Below are 17,564 nucleotides of genomic sequence, written 5' to 3' on the forward strand. Positions count from 1 at the left end.
TCCATGAAACCTCATCAGTTGTTCCATGAAACCTCATCAGCTGTTTCATGAAACCTCATCAGTTGTTTCATGATACCTCATCAGTTGTTTATTAAAACCTCATCAGTTGTTTCATGAAACCCCATCAGTTGTTCCATGAAACCTCATCAGTTGTTCCATGAAACCTCATCAGTTGTTCCATGAAACCTCATCAGCTGTTTCATGAGACCTCATCAGTTGTTTCATGAAACCTCATCAGTTGTTTCATGATACCTCATCAGTTGTTTATTAAAACCTCATCAGTTGTTCCATGAAACCTCATCAGTTGTTTATTAAAACCTCATCAGTTGTTTCATGAAACCCCATCAGCTGTTTCATGAAACCCCATCAGCTGTTTCATGAAACCTCATCAGTTGTTCCATGAAACCTCATCAGTTGTTCCATGAAACCTCATCAGTTGTTCCATGAATCCTCATCAGCTGTTTCATGAAACCTCATCAGTTGTATCATGAAGCCTCATCCGCTGTATCATGAAACCTCATCTGATGTTTCAGGAAACCTCATGAGCTGTTTCATGAGACCTCATCAGTTGTTCCATGAAACCCCATCAGCTGTTTCATGAAACCTCATCAGTTGTTCCATGAAACCTCATCAGTTGTTTCATGAAACCTCATCAGTTGTTCCATGAAACCTCATCAGTTGTTCCATGAAACCTCATCAGTTGTTCCATGAAACCTCATCAATTGTTTTATGAGACCTCATCAGTTGTTTCATGAAACATCATCAGCTGTATCACGAAACCTCACTCTATTCTATACCATTGAGGTTTAAATGTTCTTCTCTTTCCATCACATTGTGTGGAAACTTGTCTTGCCTTTGACCCTGGCTCCTGCAAGAGTTTAAGTGATGATGTCACTTGATGAGTCTTTCTAAAAGACAGAACATGTAAGCGTTATGAATGTCTTCATCTTCTTAAGAAATTATGTTTAGAAAAATTGAATATGTTTCTTCCGGAGATGATAAACCTTTATTTTGAAAAGCGTTATTTTAAAAAGGTGCTCCATCATCCACTCATGATTGTGATGTCATCGCATGAGCCTCATTTCCTGTTTCTCTGCCCACCTACAGCTGCAGCTCCTCCGTGAGTCATTGTTTTTTATTTCTCTTTCCTGTCGCAAACACTTCTTTATTAACAACTCACCACCGAACAAACTTTTATTTACTTCACTTCGCTCTACCCTGTCTCAGCTACCCAGGGAACGGGGCGAGGGGATTCAATCTAACGAGCATCTTCATGGTACTGAGCAGTGAAACTGGAATAAACATATTTATTTCAATACACAATGCATGACTTTACTTCCTGTTTAAAGAAAATAGTCCATGAAATTTAGTTGATTTTTTCATGTTTTTTTTGGTTTAAGCTTTATGTTTATGTTTGTACCTTGTTTTCTTTGACTGAATATATTTCCAACCATTTCCTTCTCTGTAGCTCCTCCAGTTCATTCCACCATGTCTTCACTCACTTCTTCACTTTCCTCCCGCAAGTCTTTAGTTGAAAAAAAACAAAACAAAATTACCGAAAAAGTCGCCCTCCTTGCTGACGTCTAACGACTGAATATTTATCTCTTACGACTCCAGATATGTTTTAGTCGGATAAACAAACTGGTCATAAATTCAATCTGAAAATAACCGACGCTGTCAAGAGGTTCAACTCCGTCTATATTTAGCGAGACATTCTCTAGAGCGGAAAAAATAGGATCGCTGGAAACATACAAATGAATAAACAGAATAAACAACATCAGACTTAAAGTGGAAATAAAACCTCGAGTCTGACAATGAGTTGTGTTGCAAAAGCAGCCGCTCGACACGTCGACACACACACGACTGTTGCCGAGAGTGTTTTCCAAAAGCTGTTCGTCTTCTTTTTAAGAAGCTCTTTTGCTTCCAGCCTCGCGCTGATTGATGGCCCGGGTTCCTCTGGGAAAATTGCAAACGAGGCAGAAATACCCAAGAGGTGCTTGGGAACACGAGGAATCCAATCCTGGAGGACACACACACACACACACACACACACACACACACACTGTCACACAAACACACCACTTTAGCGGAAACAAAGATCATCCTCAGACATCTGTGATGGACATTATCGTAATTAACCCCCCGTGACACGAGGAGGAAGTCGATGGAAGCTGTTGAACGACACTTTGACTCAATATTCTTTTATATCGTCGTGTGTCGACAGAGGCTGCCGGTGCGACTCCCGAAATGACCAGTCAATGTTTGTTGGGCAGTTTAAGTATTTTATCTGGTACTATATCTGCCGCATCAGAATATTGTATGGTTGAATTTTAACATTTTTTTAAATGTTTTTTGACCAATCAGGGTTGATGTGGGCGTGGCCAATGTAGTGGTTAGAGGGGGAGATTTAAACGGCAGTGAATGTGAGAATCTTCGTGGCTTTCTAAAACTTTTTTTTAAAGCATTTAATTATTTTTTTCGGTTCATTTATTTTAATCATTTGTCTATAGAAATGTTAAATCTATTTTTTATTGAATCATTGAATTCAATAATTTGTGTTTTGAAAGGTAGATTTTTTATTTATTTATAATTAAATAAATTAAAAATAATTCTAAATGAAAACATTAATCTTGGCACTAATTTACCAAGTACCAATTTTTTAATATAACATTTTTGGTTCAGTAAAAGAACCCAATTTTTTTTTCTTTAAAAAGGTGATTTGGATTTATTTAAATGATAAGTAAGTAAGTAAGTAAGTAAGTTATTTGTATTTATATAGCGCTTTTCCAGACCAGGGTCATAATATTGAGTTCTAAGTGTATAAAAATCATTCACTTTGAAAATATTCCAATTTTTACACTTTATTATCAGAAAAACATGTAGAAAATAGTTCAACCTTTCATCATTAAAACTATTGAATTAAATTATTCTATCGAATAAAATATTTTAATATAGAAATGATTGAATTCAATGATGAAAAATCGTCATTTAATGAATAAAAAAAATGACAATTTTAATACAAAAAAAGAAATAAAGTTTCAACTTTTGAAATGTTGAATGTAACCGTTCAATGTTATGATGTCACTGACAAACCTCCATAATATTCGTCTTTAAAATCAACAATAAAAAAAAAAAATGAGCAGGATTTAAATTCTTTAATGAAGTAGTAGAAATACTTGTATATTGTAGGCAACAAACTGCTACATCAGAAGAGACGAACCTAACAACATTATACATTATATATTGATCCTTGTCCGTTTACAGCTGATATCGCTGACGACACATTATTGATCGCATTGATACGTTTGACCGAAAACACCGGCAGGAATACAAGGATCGTCATTAAAGCTATCGATCGTGAAAATGACAAACCGAGTCAACAACCGTTTTCTGATCCACCATCGATCTTCTGATCGTGGGTTCATGATCCGTTTTGAAACCAATTAACAATCCAAACAGGAAATGTCTCTCCAAGGAACGGACAGGAAGTGATGACATGACCCATGTAGTGTTTTTGTTTGGTGGTCCAGCTGCTAATGCTAACAAGATAATTTCAGTGTCTCATTAATCATAGACACGTTTATTGATTTATATTTTATTGTCATTTGTGTTGCAGTTTTTTTTACTTGTTTTGAGCAGAAAAAGATAGAAAAACAAATAAAACTTTACATTTTCTAAGCTTAAAGTGATAGTTCACCCAAAATTCACTCATTTTCTACTCTACTCTACTGGGATTATTTTCAGAGTAATAGACTTTTAGACTTTAGACTTTCTTTTATTGTCGTTGCACAGAAAACACAGCAGTGAAACTGGCAACAAAATTTTGTTGCTTGGCGTTATAGTCAAAAATGTATGTTCATAGTAGTCAGCATATTTACCCGGAGTACTTCCTGTCTGTATCGCTTGATATACTTTAAACTTCTGCCAGAAACAAGCTCAAAATATAGAAATGTTTAACTGTTTTCCAGAACAATTCCTCATGTTAAGCCTTCAATACAAGATGGACGTTACAGACGAGCAGTATGGAGGTATTTGGATGTTTTTAAGTGTCTTTTTGGACGAAGATGAAGACGACAACGAGTTAGCGACGGTCGCTACATTGGCATTAACTTACATTTTTGTCTTTAACTCTAAAAAAGAACAGATCTCTCTGAAAATAACCCCAACCTTAAGTCCACATGAAAGTGAGTAGAAATGAGTGAACTTTCTATCACTTTAAGATAAAAAAAAGAAAAAGTTTACAATATTTGCTTTGATCTTAAAGCTAGCCTCAAAGTCCCCTCAGGCGTTGGTTGGCTTGTGATTCTCCCCTTAAAATTATCTTAAAATGTTAATGATGTTACGAGACAAGAATTTTAAAATCTCTGGTACAGTTTACGGGAATTAATGTATTTTTTACTTACCTTCTGGGTTTTTTTGAGCTCATAAGGCTTTAATTTAAGAGCTGGTATCCAAATACTTTCATTGGTTTTCTTGACAATAAAAACTTCAATTCTTACATCAGAAGCTGGTGTTGTATCAACAGCTTTTATGTATTATTTGTTGTACTTCCTGTCAGAACCATTGTTTGGTCTGATAATGTTTCAGTGACTGGAAGTAAATATAAGCATCTTAATGAAGATTTTGTCAAAAAACAACAACAACCAGAACCAGAATTTTTTATTTCGGTGTAGTTTCTGAAATGCTCCCTAAAAAGAGAAGCTTTTTTGATACGAGTGGGACTCATTGGTCGGTCGAAAGTAGCGCGACGATATTTCTACGGGAGCCCAAGAGGGACTTTTTACTGGCCTCGTTCATATCAAGAGTAAAAACAAGTATCTGATGTTTCTCTAAATGAATCATCGACATGTTTGAATACCGTTGTGTTGATAGTTTCCACAAACACGTGCCAAGCTTCTTAAAATATGGAGGTTGAAGGTGAAACGTTCGGAGCTACTTGGCTTCATTCCCAAGAATCAGACCCAGGAGCTGCCATCGTACTGAAAATAAATCCAGATAAATCACATGTTTTGTCAGAAGTCGGTTCACATTTTTGTTGTAAAAATATAGAAATATAAACTTAACTTTTGTATTGAGTTATTATAAGTAAATCTTTATTGGACCAGATGAGTAAAATTAATGACTTGCCTTAAGCTCCTCCCATTACGTTGAATCGCTAGCACCAGCCAGCTGTCAATCAAAACAGCTTATTTTTTCATTTTGAATGACGCGAGATTCAACTAATGAATCGTTGTCAAGTTTACAAACTGAGACTATCAAAGGAACTTTACGGTAATACAGTATTGGTTAGAGGTGATTTAATATCAGCAAGTACTGTTTTATTTTGAAAATTCGTCACTCATTTCCTGAACGATCCAATCAACATCGGTGGCGCGACGTGAGTTATCCAAACAAATTAGAGCTTTTCAATCAACCTCTGTAGGTTTTTGAAACGTGGGAGGAAAGCGGAGTACCCTGGAGTAAACCCGGGAGAACTAACTACAATCAGAAACGACACAGAATCTACATTTATTTACTTGAATTAAACGCATTTATTTCAAATGTAATGGTCGCCAGAAAAACGTTTAATTCATCAAAAAACATGTTCTTATTTTTTAATCTTTAACTGGTCAAGTTATACGGTTTATAGGGTTAAGGTTAAGGTTAAGGTTAAGGTTAAGGGTAAGGGCTTTTTATTAAGAAGATAATGAAACGCTAGTGACACGAGCATTAGGGAAGGAAACGAGTTATAAAAGTAAAGTGTATCCGGTCAATTTACAAAATAAAAGAGTGCTGGTAGTTAGGGTTTGGGTCCGTACTGGACTTTGGACACTCCTGGTCCAAAATGAATGTTAAACTTGGGGCCAAAAAACTAATAAAGCAACACCATGTTTTGAAGCACAACATGATGAAAACCACAATGAAAATACTTGTTTTCGTTGGAACTATCTGATGGTAATAAAGTCAAAACTATACTTTTTTCGGTTGGTTAAATAAACTAAACGCTTGATTTGTTGTGAGAGGTTTTCTTTTACGCCTCCTCAAGTTATGTAAGCGAGCGTGTGGGACGGTTTTCAACACATCAGAGCAACTATTAATGAGTATTTAACAAGTTAAAAAAGGTTGATTTCACGGCCAACATTTTAAAGAAGACGCTCTTCAAATATTCCTGGTTACTCGACTCCAGGATTCATGAGTAAAGAAATAATGATATATTAATTTGTGCTCATAAAGATCTTGGCCACAAACGAAAGAAACACTTTTTTTATTTCTTCACAATCACAATTCAAACATTAAAAGATGAATCGATAACTCAAGACGGGGGAACGTTTTGGCGGAGAAGCCGGCGCGAGATCACGTGGAGCAGGACACCGGGTCGCAGCCCGGGCGATGCTTCCATGAAGGGAAAAGAAGGCGTCGAAAAAAAAAAAATATCAATGAGGAAGCAGCTTGCGCTGCGGCTCGCCCCGGCCTGCTGGGAGCTCATCAATCGATATCGACCTCAGATCCCAGATTCACACGCCGAGCTCCGGGCCGCGGAAACGTTTAGCGAGGATGTGTTAAATTAATCCTGTGTATTGTGCGTTTCTTTGTAGTTCCGGCCAGGTTTTGTTGCTTTTTATCTTTAATACCTGACTGGATTCGGTGAAAGACGGTTGAGTTTTGTGTTGGTTTGTGTGACTTTTGGTGTGAGTTTCCCGCCTCAGTCACGATCTTTGGTTGTGTAAGCTTTCTTTATGATGTCGACATCTTAAAAAAAATGGCATATTTTCATGCATACTAGAGTCTACAGAGGCATTAAAGTCATCTACGGGTGAGAAAAAAAACGACCAGACTTCTTCTAGTCGTCCTCGTTTGTCTGTCTGTCCTTCTACTGATTGTCGGTGCTTTTCTTAACCTTAACTTTAAGAACCCTTGGATCATCTTGTTGATCGAAACTGGATTGTACGGAAAGAAAAAGAGGCCATTTTTCTTTCAAACATACAAGACAAGTCATTTTTTTCAAACTGTCACCTATGACCTTGAAAGAAAAATATATTGACAGATAAAAATCCTTATGAATATTCTATGGTGTCCCAGAGTCATTTTTCATAGAGCATGCATTCATCTTAGCCACACCCCCGTAACGGACAAGATGCTAACGTAAGCTAGCGTTTCTTCTGGTGAAAATAGAATTCTCCTGAATTCGAGATGATCAATTAAATGTATTATTATTTAACTGGATTTAGACAGAAGATTAAAATCGTACAAAAAGGTACGAAGATACAAAGTGTTTTAACGGCTAGCACCGCTAAGCTAGCATGTTTCAAGTTCAAACTTTCTTTACGTTGTTTTAAAATTTAATTTTTTTTCGTAGTTGTTTCTATATCTGCAAAGGGTTCAGCTCACACCCTTCGACTGTATACATGCGGCCCTTAAGAGTAGAACGTAGACATTTTCTCCGACCGCGCCTGACTTTATTTGTCGTCGGCCCAGCCGCTAATGCTAACAAGCTAATTTAAGTGTCTCATTATTCCGAGAAATCGTATCGACTCAGCGTTCCCCTCTCGTCCGGACGTCGATACAAGTCAATTGTGTTCAATTCCCTCTTCACTTGTGCGACTCTGTTGAGGTCAAACGGTTTAAAAGAAAAACAATATCCACTGAAAACAACGTGGAGCAGCTTCGTTTCTTCAATATCCTTCTTTCTTTTCTTTTTCAAACCATCGCACTTCTGCCAAACACGTCTGCTCGATGCCTCGAGTTGTAGAAATATTCAATAAAAAATATATGAACTCAACGTAAAAACTGTGAAACAACATCAATAGTTTGGAGATATTTGACATCACTTATGAACAAGAAACAAAAACCCAAACTCTTTAAGTGCCGACGAATCCTAAGTATGCTTTTTCCGAAAAGCAAAAAAAAGCTATTTACAAAAACACTGTAAATTTGATAATAAATAATATCAATGAAAGTTTCATATTGTTGTCGCTATATTAACAAAGCGCTGATCGATTCGCTGCTTATTTTCCAAGGGTCCGTAGATGTTGGTCGCGGCGTCTACGTCTCCATTCCTACACCATCCCTTCGCTCCGTTTGCTCCTCCACACCACCAGCGCCGTCATGAGCAGCGTCACCATGATGGGCATCACGATGAAAGGTCCCAGGATGCGGTTCGGCGGGTCCTTGAGGAGACGCCCGGACAGCGAGCAGTTGTGGAAGTACTGTCTGTGTACTCGGATGAAGAACTCGTCCACCAGCCTGTTGGGCCAGAAGCACTCCATCTTCAGGGCCACCAGATAAGTGCAGTTGGTCAGCTCGCCGTAGAGCCTGGAAAAGGAAGTCAGAGTGCATGATGGGTAAACACGAAGAACTCCGAAATATCATTGCAGATTAAGATCCGATTTCTCGGAACTTCCGGGTCACAGGAAACGCAACAATTTTGACAATAAGATTCTAGTTGATGTGTTTGCGCTGGTGAGACGACCGTTCGTGGCAGGAAACGAGTTACAAAAGTAAAGTGTATCCCGTCAATTTACAATATAAAATGGTATTGGAAGACGAATTACACTTGTTACAAACAACACCAGGCTTAAAGTTTAACTAAGGTGTGTATGTGTGTGTGCGTTGTTGTGATGTGTGACTCTATTGTATCATCAGTGTGTGATGTGTTGTTGTGATGTGTGACTCTATTGTATCATCAGTGTGTGTTTGTACAAAACACTCTTGAAATATTGAAGTTAGAAAATGATCTTAAGCCCCGCCCACAGAAAACACTTTTTTGTTTTTCTGGAGATTAAATCTTGTTCACCATAACCACACCCACTCTGCTGTGATTGGTCAAATGTTGAGGTTTGTCACCGCGCGTCATCGATCCTGGAAGTCTCTACCTCCAAGGGACTCATTGTATAAACAAAGCGGGGCGTGATTACAGCCGGCTGGAGGAGGAGTGAAGCCATTATTACGTCATAATGGACTCTCGTAACCTCTCGTTCGCCCAGATTTCAGAGCAACTTTATAAAGTAATCAGAGTAAAACATGGTCATGATGAGGAACTTACTGCGTCTTGAAGAGGAAGATTCAACGTTTACAACAAGTGAGTCAGGAGTGTTGACCTTTAAACTCCAAAAGGTATTCCCTCGTGTTGGACTTGACAATCAACCTTTTTAAGGTGCCAACAAACTAGTTTGGTTGCCATCTCTTATCTTCAAAGAAAATCTCCAAAATTTGCAAAAAAAAAATGTTCACCTTCAGATGCTCGCGCCAAAGATATCCGTAATTTAAAAGTGAAAGAAAACTGTGAATTACCAATGAAACTGAGACCATTATGACTAAGAGCAACAACAAAAAAAGAGAAACAAATACTCCTGGAAGGCCAAACACGTCACTCCAACTCTTTGAACCAAAAGATACGCTGGGTTGCCAGACTTCCGTTTATCCTTCAGTTTAAAGACGTCGGATGCGAGTCGCGCTTAAGGTTCAGGTCACCTCGAGAGCACAAGCGAAATAAGTGATTATCAAGTTCGCCGAAGCGAAGATAATGACTCTCTCTCTCCCTCTCTCTCTCTCTCTCTCTCTCTCTCTCTCTCTCTCTCTCTGTGAGGTACCATCTGAGCGGGTCTACGAGTAATTGAGGTACTGACCCATGACGGTGAAGGCCCACAGAGGACGCGCTATAAGCTAGACTCGCACAGAGCAACACTTCTCAGAAGGAGTTGTTTTAAAAAAAATGAAAATCTATGCTTATAGTTCACAAGCTGTTGTTACATTTGTGCTACATTTATATCATTAACTGGAAGATGCAATATGTTGTTTTTAATTAGAAGCTCGGAGCATTTTTTTTTGGGTGGATTCAAAAACATCTGTTAGCATCTATGAACTGGACGCTGGAAGGATTCACTGGAAACATCTGATCTCCTCGCCTCCTCGGACCTCTCGTCTCTGAACGCCTCAAACTTGTGCGTTGTTTTATTCCGTTTCTGTTGAACATGATCTTTCGCCGGCGCCGGCTTCTGTCGATGCTAACGGCTCCAGGCCCGGTTGGCTCTGGACCAGCGCTGAAGCGTCTGCTGCTGCTTTTGTTTCAAAGAAAAATTTAAGCAAATTGATCTTATTTTTCCTGTTTCATGTCCCATCTGCCCAGGGCAAGAGGCGGGTGTCTATTTTGGCACCAGTTCTGATGTGAAAATGTTCCCCAAATTATTACAAATAGATATATGTAATATTTTGGGGCAAAGTTTTGGTCAATTCCAACAGACTAAGTTACAGAGTTTAACCACAAAACAATCCTGAGAGAACATAACCCTGTCTTTTTGAAGAACAAAATGTTGCCCCAAAATATAACTGGCAGAATGCAACAAATATATATAAAAAATAAAATGTAAGTTATTCTGTTGACGACGAAATTCACCGTTGTTAATGGTCTTAACTGCCTTAAGTGGACACTCCAGTGTGTGTTTACATGTGTGTGTGTGTGTGTGTGTGTATGTATGCGTGTGTACGTGTGTGTGTTCACATGTTAGTTTGTGTGTGTGTTTACATGTGTGTCTATGTATGCTTGTGTACGTGTGTGTGTTCACATGTTATTTTGTGTGTGTGTTTACATGTTTGTGTGTAGGTGTGTGTATGTATGTGTTTGTGTGTTTGCATGTGTCGCATCTATACGTGTGTGTACAAGTACGTGTGTTATTGTGTGTGTTTGCATGTGTGCGCATCTGTATGAGTACACGTACGCATGTGTGTATGTACGTGTGTGTGTGTACATGTGTGTTTGTTGTGTGCGTGTAGGTGTGTGTGTAACGTGTGTGTGTTTGCGCTTGAGTGTACATGTGAATTTGTTGTGTGCGTGTGTGTGTACGTGTGCGTGTTTGCGGTTGAGTGTACGTGTGTGTGTTTGTGCTTGAGTGTATGTGTGTTCGTTGTGTATGTGTACGGGTGTGTGTGTGTGTATTGGGTGTGTACTTGTGTGTTTCTGTGTACAAAATGATGACATTAAAATATCCTAATATTCTACTATGACTGACTCTATAGTTTTAAAATCACAACTAAAGACGTCGTAAACACTGTTACGCCCTCCAGTTTCCCCACATAACCCTGAATCTGTGAAAGATTTTCTGAAATATTTCTCGGTCAGGAATTGTTTACTGGTCTCTGGACGCGCCACTGGGAATCCGAGTCCATGTTCCGGGGATGTGTGAAAGTATGCGAGTCGTGGAAGGTTGTGTTTGTGTATAAGTTTTCCTGCGGGACTGAAGTGGTGACATGAGAGAAGTTTGTGTTTATACGATTGTGATATTTCCAGCTGTGACCATTGATTTATACGTTCAATAATCTCTCGACGTGAAGAGTTAAACAAGAGTCAAACAACTTTGTGTTGCAGCTGCGGTTGCGTGTTTTGTCACGTAAATGTCATATCAATCAAAAACCACATGTTTTTCTCTCCAACAAAACATGGAAAGTTACCTTTTATGTACTTTTTCTTTCTTTTGTCTTTTGTTCTTCTGGTTTTTAATCCCTTTACATTTTCAACACGGAGGAAATGGGTTTTGCTTCTTTACTTGTCTTCACTACATGGAGAAAGGTCACGTTTGTGTGTCTGTTCTGCAAGTGTGTGAATGCGTGTGTTTGTAAGTGTGTTGATGTGTGTGCTGCAAGTGTGTGTGTGAATGTGTATGAATGTCTGTGCTACAAGCTCGGAATGTGTGTGTTTTTAAGTGTGTTCATGTGGATGCTGCAAGTATGTGTTTGTGCTGCAAGTGTGTTTGTGTTGCAAGTGTGTGTATGTGTGTTTGTGTTTCTTAGTGTGTGTGCTGCAAGTGTGTTTATGTGTGTTTGTATATGTGCTGCAATTGTGTGCTTTCTTGTTACTACACTATCACAACACCAGAGTCAAGTACTGGACAATACTACACATATATCTTTGTTACTACACTATCACAACACCAGAGTCAAGTACTGGACAATACTACAAAAATATACTAGTTACCACACTATCACAACACAAGAGTCAAGTCCTCGACAATACTACAAATATATACTTGTTACTACAGTATCACAACACCAGAGTCAAGTACTGGAAAATACTACACATGTATCCTTGTTACTACACTATCACAACACCAGAGTCGAGTACTCGACAATACTACACATATATACTTGTTACTACGCTATCACAACACCAGAGTCAAGTACTCCGCAATACTACACATATATCCTTGTTACTACACTATCACAACACCAGAGTCGAGTACTCGACAATACTACACATATATCCTTGTTACTACACTATCACAACACCAGAGTCGAGTACTCGACAATACTACACATATATCCTTGTTACTACACTATCACAACACCAGAGTCAAGTACTCCACAATACTACACACATATCCTTGTTACTACACTATTACGATATTTTGTATCATTGCCACTGTATTGTGATAGCTATGGTATTGTTTCCATTTTGGTACTTTTCTTATTCCACACACATTTGAAATCCTCTTAATAGAAATATTTAATTGTAGATTCATGATCAAGATTTAACGGATTCTGTCGTCCCTCATGCACATCATTGTTCGTCACCACCTGGATCCTCGTCTGGACCGACACCACCTGCCGCCTCCTGGGCTCCTGCTGCTCCTCTTTAAACACTCTTTCAGTTTGTTCCGACCCGTTCTGTGGCGAGACTGTGAAACTCTCTCCACGAGCTTCCAACTCTAATCCGGGGACGATTCGCTCGAGTTGGAAAATAATCAGACTAAAGTTGGCAGAGGCTCCGACACGATCCCTCGATCCCGGCGAGTCCGTTGAGCGGAACTTGAGTCGGATAAACAGAATTTGATTCGGAAAACAAGATCAGAAAATGTTGCTTCAACAAAAGAATCTCCAGACTTCTTTGTTTTCGGGACTCGAGTCCTGATCCGGTCCCAGTGTTTATATAAACCCCTTGTTTTCCGCTCGTGGTTTCGACTGTGAGTCCATTAAAGTGGCAATTAAGAAGTGAGATTCCGGTTTCGGCTGATTGCTCAAAGGCTGATGGTTTGGGGATCATTTTAAAGTTGTCTTATGTAAGTCGTGCCCATGAGTTCCATGTAATTAACTGTTGGCCTGAAGCGCCTGAGTTTGTGGAGCAGAACCAAAGACCTCCCAGATCATGTTTCTGCTTCTGTTGCTTTGTTTTTTATTTTCTTAATTGCTCTTCGGACTTAAACTTCCAGGAGTCCTCGAGTCATTTTAATGAATTCACAGAACTTTAGTTTTAATTAATGGGCGTTTAGCCAGTGAAAACATTGTACTGTATACTATTTATATTGAAGGGTTGTAAGAAAATACCTGTAAAGCGATACATCGCGATATTTTTTCACGATATTGTATCGATATTTATCATCATTTTTCAAATGTGACAATTTTTTTTCTTATTTCAAATCATATTTTATTTTATCATAGTCCTCCTATCATAGTCCCAAGTTCATTTTAGTGTTGCAATTAAACCACCCTCCAGCAGATGGCAGCAGTGATTACATCTTCCACCGCTAAAGGCACAATGATATGCTGCGAGATGACTGAGGACGAGAGGATACAGTCGACTCAAAAGCTGATGACATATTTTGGTTTCGAAAACAAATGAAAGCAGTTACGACTTCGTCAAGAGTCATGTGGTCTGTAAATACTACAACACCAGAGTCAAGTACTGGACAATACTACAAATATATACTTGTAACTACACTATCACAACACCAGAGTCAAGTACTGGACAATACTACACATATATACTTATTACTACACTATCACAACACCAGAGTCAAGTACTGGACAATACTACACATATATACTTGTTACTACACTATCACAACACCAGAGTCAAGTACTGGACAATACTACACATATATACTTATTACTACACTATCACAACACCAGTGTCAAGTACTGGACAATACTACACATATATACTTGTTACTACACTATCACAACACCAGAGTCAAGTACTGGACAATACTACACATATATACTTGTTACTACACTATCACAACACCAGAGTCAATTACTCAACAATACTACAAATATATACTTGTTACTTCACTATCAAAACACCAGAGTCAAGTACTGGACAATACTACTAATATATACTTGTTACTTCACTATCAAAACACCAGAGTCAAGTACTCGACAATACTACTAATATATACTTGTTACTACACTATCACAACACCAGAGTCAAGTACTGGACAATACTACACATATATACTTGTTACTACACTATCACAACACCAGAGTCAATTACTCAACAATACTACAAATATATACTTGTTACTTCACTATCAAAACACCAGACTCAAGTACTGGACAATACTACTAATATATACTTGTTACTTCACTATCAAAACACCAGAGTCAAGTACTCGACAATACTACTAATATATACTTGTTACTACACTATCACAACACCAGAGTCAAGTACTCGACAATACTACTAATATATACTTGTTACTACACTATCACAACACCAGAGTCAAGTACTCGACAATACCATATACACTTGTTAATACACTATCACAACACCAGAGTCAAGTACTTGACAATACTACACATATATACTTGTTACTACAGTATCTTAATATATCATTTTCTTTGTATAGTGATATATATCGTATTGCCAGATTCTTGCCTATAGTCATCCCTAATAGATTGTATTAATAACATTTTATATTTTTTAATAAATACATGTTTATATAGACCTTATTGACTTAAATGTTGTGTTTTTTTGTGTAGTAAATGCAAATCCGTGAAAGAGCCTTGTTGTATCAACTTCATCTTTTGCAATTGAAAGTATAGATGTTATATTTATAGTTTTTATCGTGATCATACGACTGACTCATGAACCGGGATAACTTTTGAACGATTGGACCAGGAAGTAAAAAACAACAACTTTCAGAAGCCGGAAATTGTTGCTATTAACAGAAAATGTGTGCATGTATCTGACCTCTATTGTTACTTAAACAACTGTTCATAAATCTCTCCCTCCTAGTCAGTCACACCGGATGAAAGTCCACACCAAGTCTGGTTCTGCTTGAGGTTTCTGCCTTAAATAAAAATAAAACGTTTTTGCTGTTGCTCATTCATAGACATTTTTTCTCTTCTATTGAGCTATTTAAACTATAAACTGTCTTGATAAAATATTTTTGATTGATCGAAAAGAAGTGAGAATTGAACTTCTAACTGCGAAAAAATAAAAAAAAACGAAATTGTTATCGGTACAAAAATCACAAGCCTAAAGTAATAGTAAAACCTTCTTATAGGTTTAACTATAAGTGCAGACAGAGACACATAGAACATATTGTAGTAAATGGTGGAATATACTATACTGTACTGAAACGATACTATACCCAAACAGATCATAAGTACTACATTTTCCTCATTTACTTTTTTTTAACAGCAGGTTTTCTAAAAGTATTACCCAAACTAGACGACGCACAATGTTTTTGGACTTAATGTCAACATTTTAATTGATCATTTTTAATGATAATGACGTCATTTTTCTTTGGATACTGAGAGCAGAAGAGGAGAAGAAACTCACTCCACGGTGTCCTCCCAGCTGCACCACTGCATCTGGTCCAGCTCCTGCATGTCCAGCTTGAATTTGGCCAAACAAAACTCTTCGATGGCGTATTGATAACCGTCGCTGCAGCACAGTGTCGACACACACTGAGAAACTGTGGGGACGAAAGAGAAAAAAGATCACGGTTAAATCACAAATTGCTCTTTTTTAAATGTATTTTTCTTTAACTCTGGAAGAAAAGTTAGTCATGTTCGAATATTATTTCAAAATTACAATTTATATACATTTTTAATTTTCTATTATTAAGTTATTTTTTCCTTCTTTTCATACGTCCGGTTTTGTATTGTTTAATTTCCATTGAAATAAAGGAAAATAATATGAATAAAATATCAAATGCAAAACAAACTGTTGTTCTGAAGATTTAATAAAAATGAACTTAAATTCTTATTCTGTTGTATTAAATTTCACCTTTACAACCCTTTTTTATTAAAAATATAAATATTTTTGATACTTTTTCCCTCCAATTTTGTTTTATATTAATTATTAGTTAAACTAAAACATATAACCTGGAAAACTTGTTTTTATTTTGACATTTTCCCTCTTTTTCCTTCTTTTTTTGTGATCATTTCTCCATCAAAATAAATAAAATAGGAAGGAAATATAATTTTATAAAAATTATATTTAACACATTATATTATATTATAACATACAACAAAAAATATAACATTATAAAAAAAACGTATATTATAGTATTTTATTTCACCTTTATTTCTTAATTAAATAGATTTAATATATAAATATATTAAATATATATATAAATATATAGAAGCTTTTTTTTACTTTTTTCCTCCATTTATCTTTTCATTCTGAGCATTTCTTATCCACTGAAATGAGGAGAAAAGAAGAAAAGATTCTGCCAATTATTTCCTCATATTGAATGTTTTTTCTTCATCCCTTCTTTCTCCTGGTCCCTCACCACCGTCACAGAATATTAAGTGTTCTCTGAGGACCAAAACCGTCCACTTCTGCTCGGAGGATTTGAAGGTGAGAGTTTGGTCGCATCAGCAGCTTTTGTCGTTTCTGCGTTGATTGACAGATTGAGAGACAAAGTGAAAAGAAAGTCTCTATGGACGGAGGGATGTGAAGGAGGAGGACATGAGGAGGACATGAGAGAGAGAGAGAGAGAGAGAGACTCGGGAAGATGATCTACCACAGTTCAGGAAGAGGAAGACTTGCTGATGGAGAATGACGAAGTAAAAGAAAAAGAAGAAGAAAAAGATGATGAAGAAAAAGGTTAACAAGAAGCAGAACAAGAAGCAGAAGAAAAAGAAGAACAAGAAAAACAAGAAGAAAGAGAACAAAGAGAACAAGAATAAGAAGAAGGAGAAGAAAAAACAGGAAGAACAAGAGGAAAAGAACAAGGCTAATAAGAACAAAAACAAGAAGAACAAGGACAGGAAGAACAAGAAGAACAAGAAGAACAAGAAGAACAAGAAGAACAAGAAGAACAAGAAGAAAAAGAAGAATAAGAAGAACAAGAAGAACAAGAAGATCAAGAAGAACAAGAACAAGAACAAGAAGAGCAAGGACAAGACCAAGAAGAAGAAGAGACACAAGAAGAAGAAGAAGAAGAAGAAGAAGAAGAAAAGAAGAAGAACAAGTACAAGAACAAGAAGAAGAACAAGAAGAGGGGAATAACAAGAAGAACAAGAACAAGAAGTAGAAGAAAGAGAAGAACGAGAACAAGATCAAGAAGAACAAGAAAAGGAATAAAGAGTAGAACAAGAACAAGAAGAAAAAGAGAGGAAGAACAGGAAGAACAAGAACAAGAAGAAGAAAAAAAGAAAAACAAGAACAAGAAGAAAAAAAAAGAAAAAGAAAGAACAAGAAGAAGTCCTGATGGACGGACTGACAGACGATCATCCATCTGTTCCTGTCGTCTTTTCCTGGTTAACCTTGGCATTTATTCTCCAAATCACTATCTTGGCAGCAGCACTGACCTCCATCTTGCATTTGACCCTCTTGTAAAGGCCTCCGTACACTGACC

The 17,564-nt window shown here is 37.3% G+C and overlaps 1 protein-coding gene across 1 annotated transcript in view; it reads right to left on the reverse strand.

Moving 5' to 3' along the window:
* Positions 1-6,278: 6,278 nt before the first annotated feature.
* Positions 6,279-17,564, reverse strand: part of ramp1 (receptor activity modifying protein 1) — a 39,334-nt gene continuing 28,048 nt past the window's right edge. Inside the window, exons 2-3 of the mRNA XM_087804005.1 lie at positions 15,536-15,671; positions 6,279-8,292 (exon numbers count right to left, since the gene is read on the reverse strand). Of these exons, the coding sequence (XP_087660131.1) occupies positions 8,037-8,292; positions 15,536-15,671 (392 nt within the window). The 3' untranslated portion in view covers positions 6,279-8,036. The remainder of the gene's footprint in view (positions 8,293-15,535; positions 15,672-17,564) is intronic.

Source organism: Callionymus lyra, chromosome 12, assembly GCF_982586985.1.
Source record: "Callionymus lyra chromosome 12, fCalLyr1.hap1.1, whole genome shotgun sequence".
Lineage (NCBI taxonomy): Eukaryota > Metazoa > Chordata > Actinopteri > Syngnathiformes > Callionymidae > Callionymus > Callionymus lyra.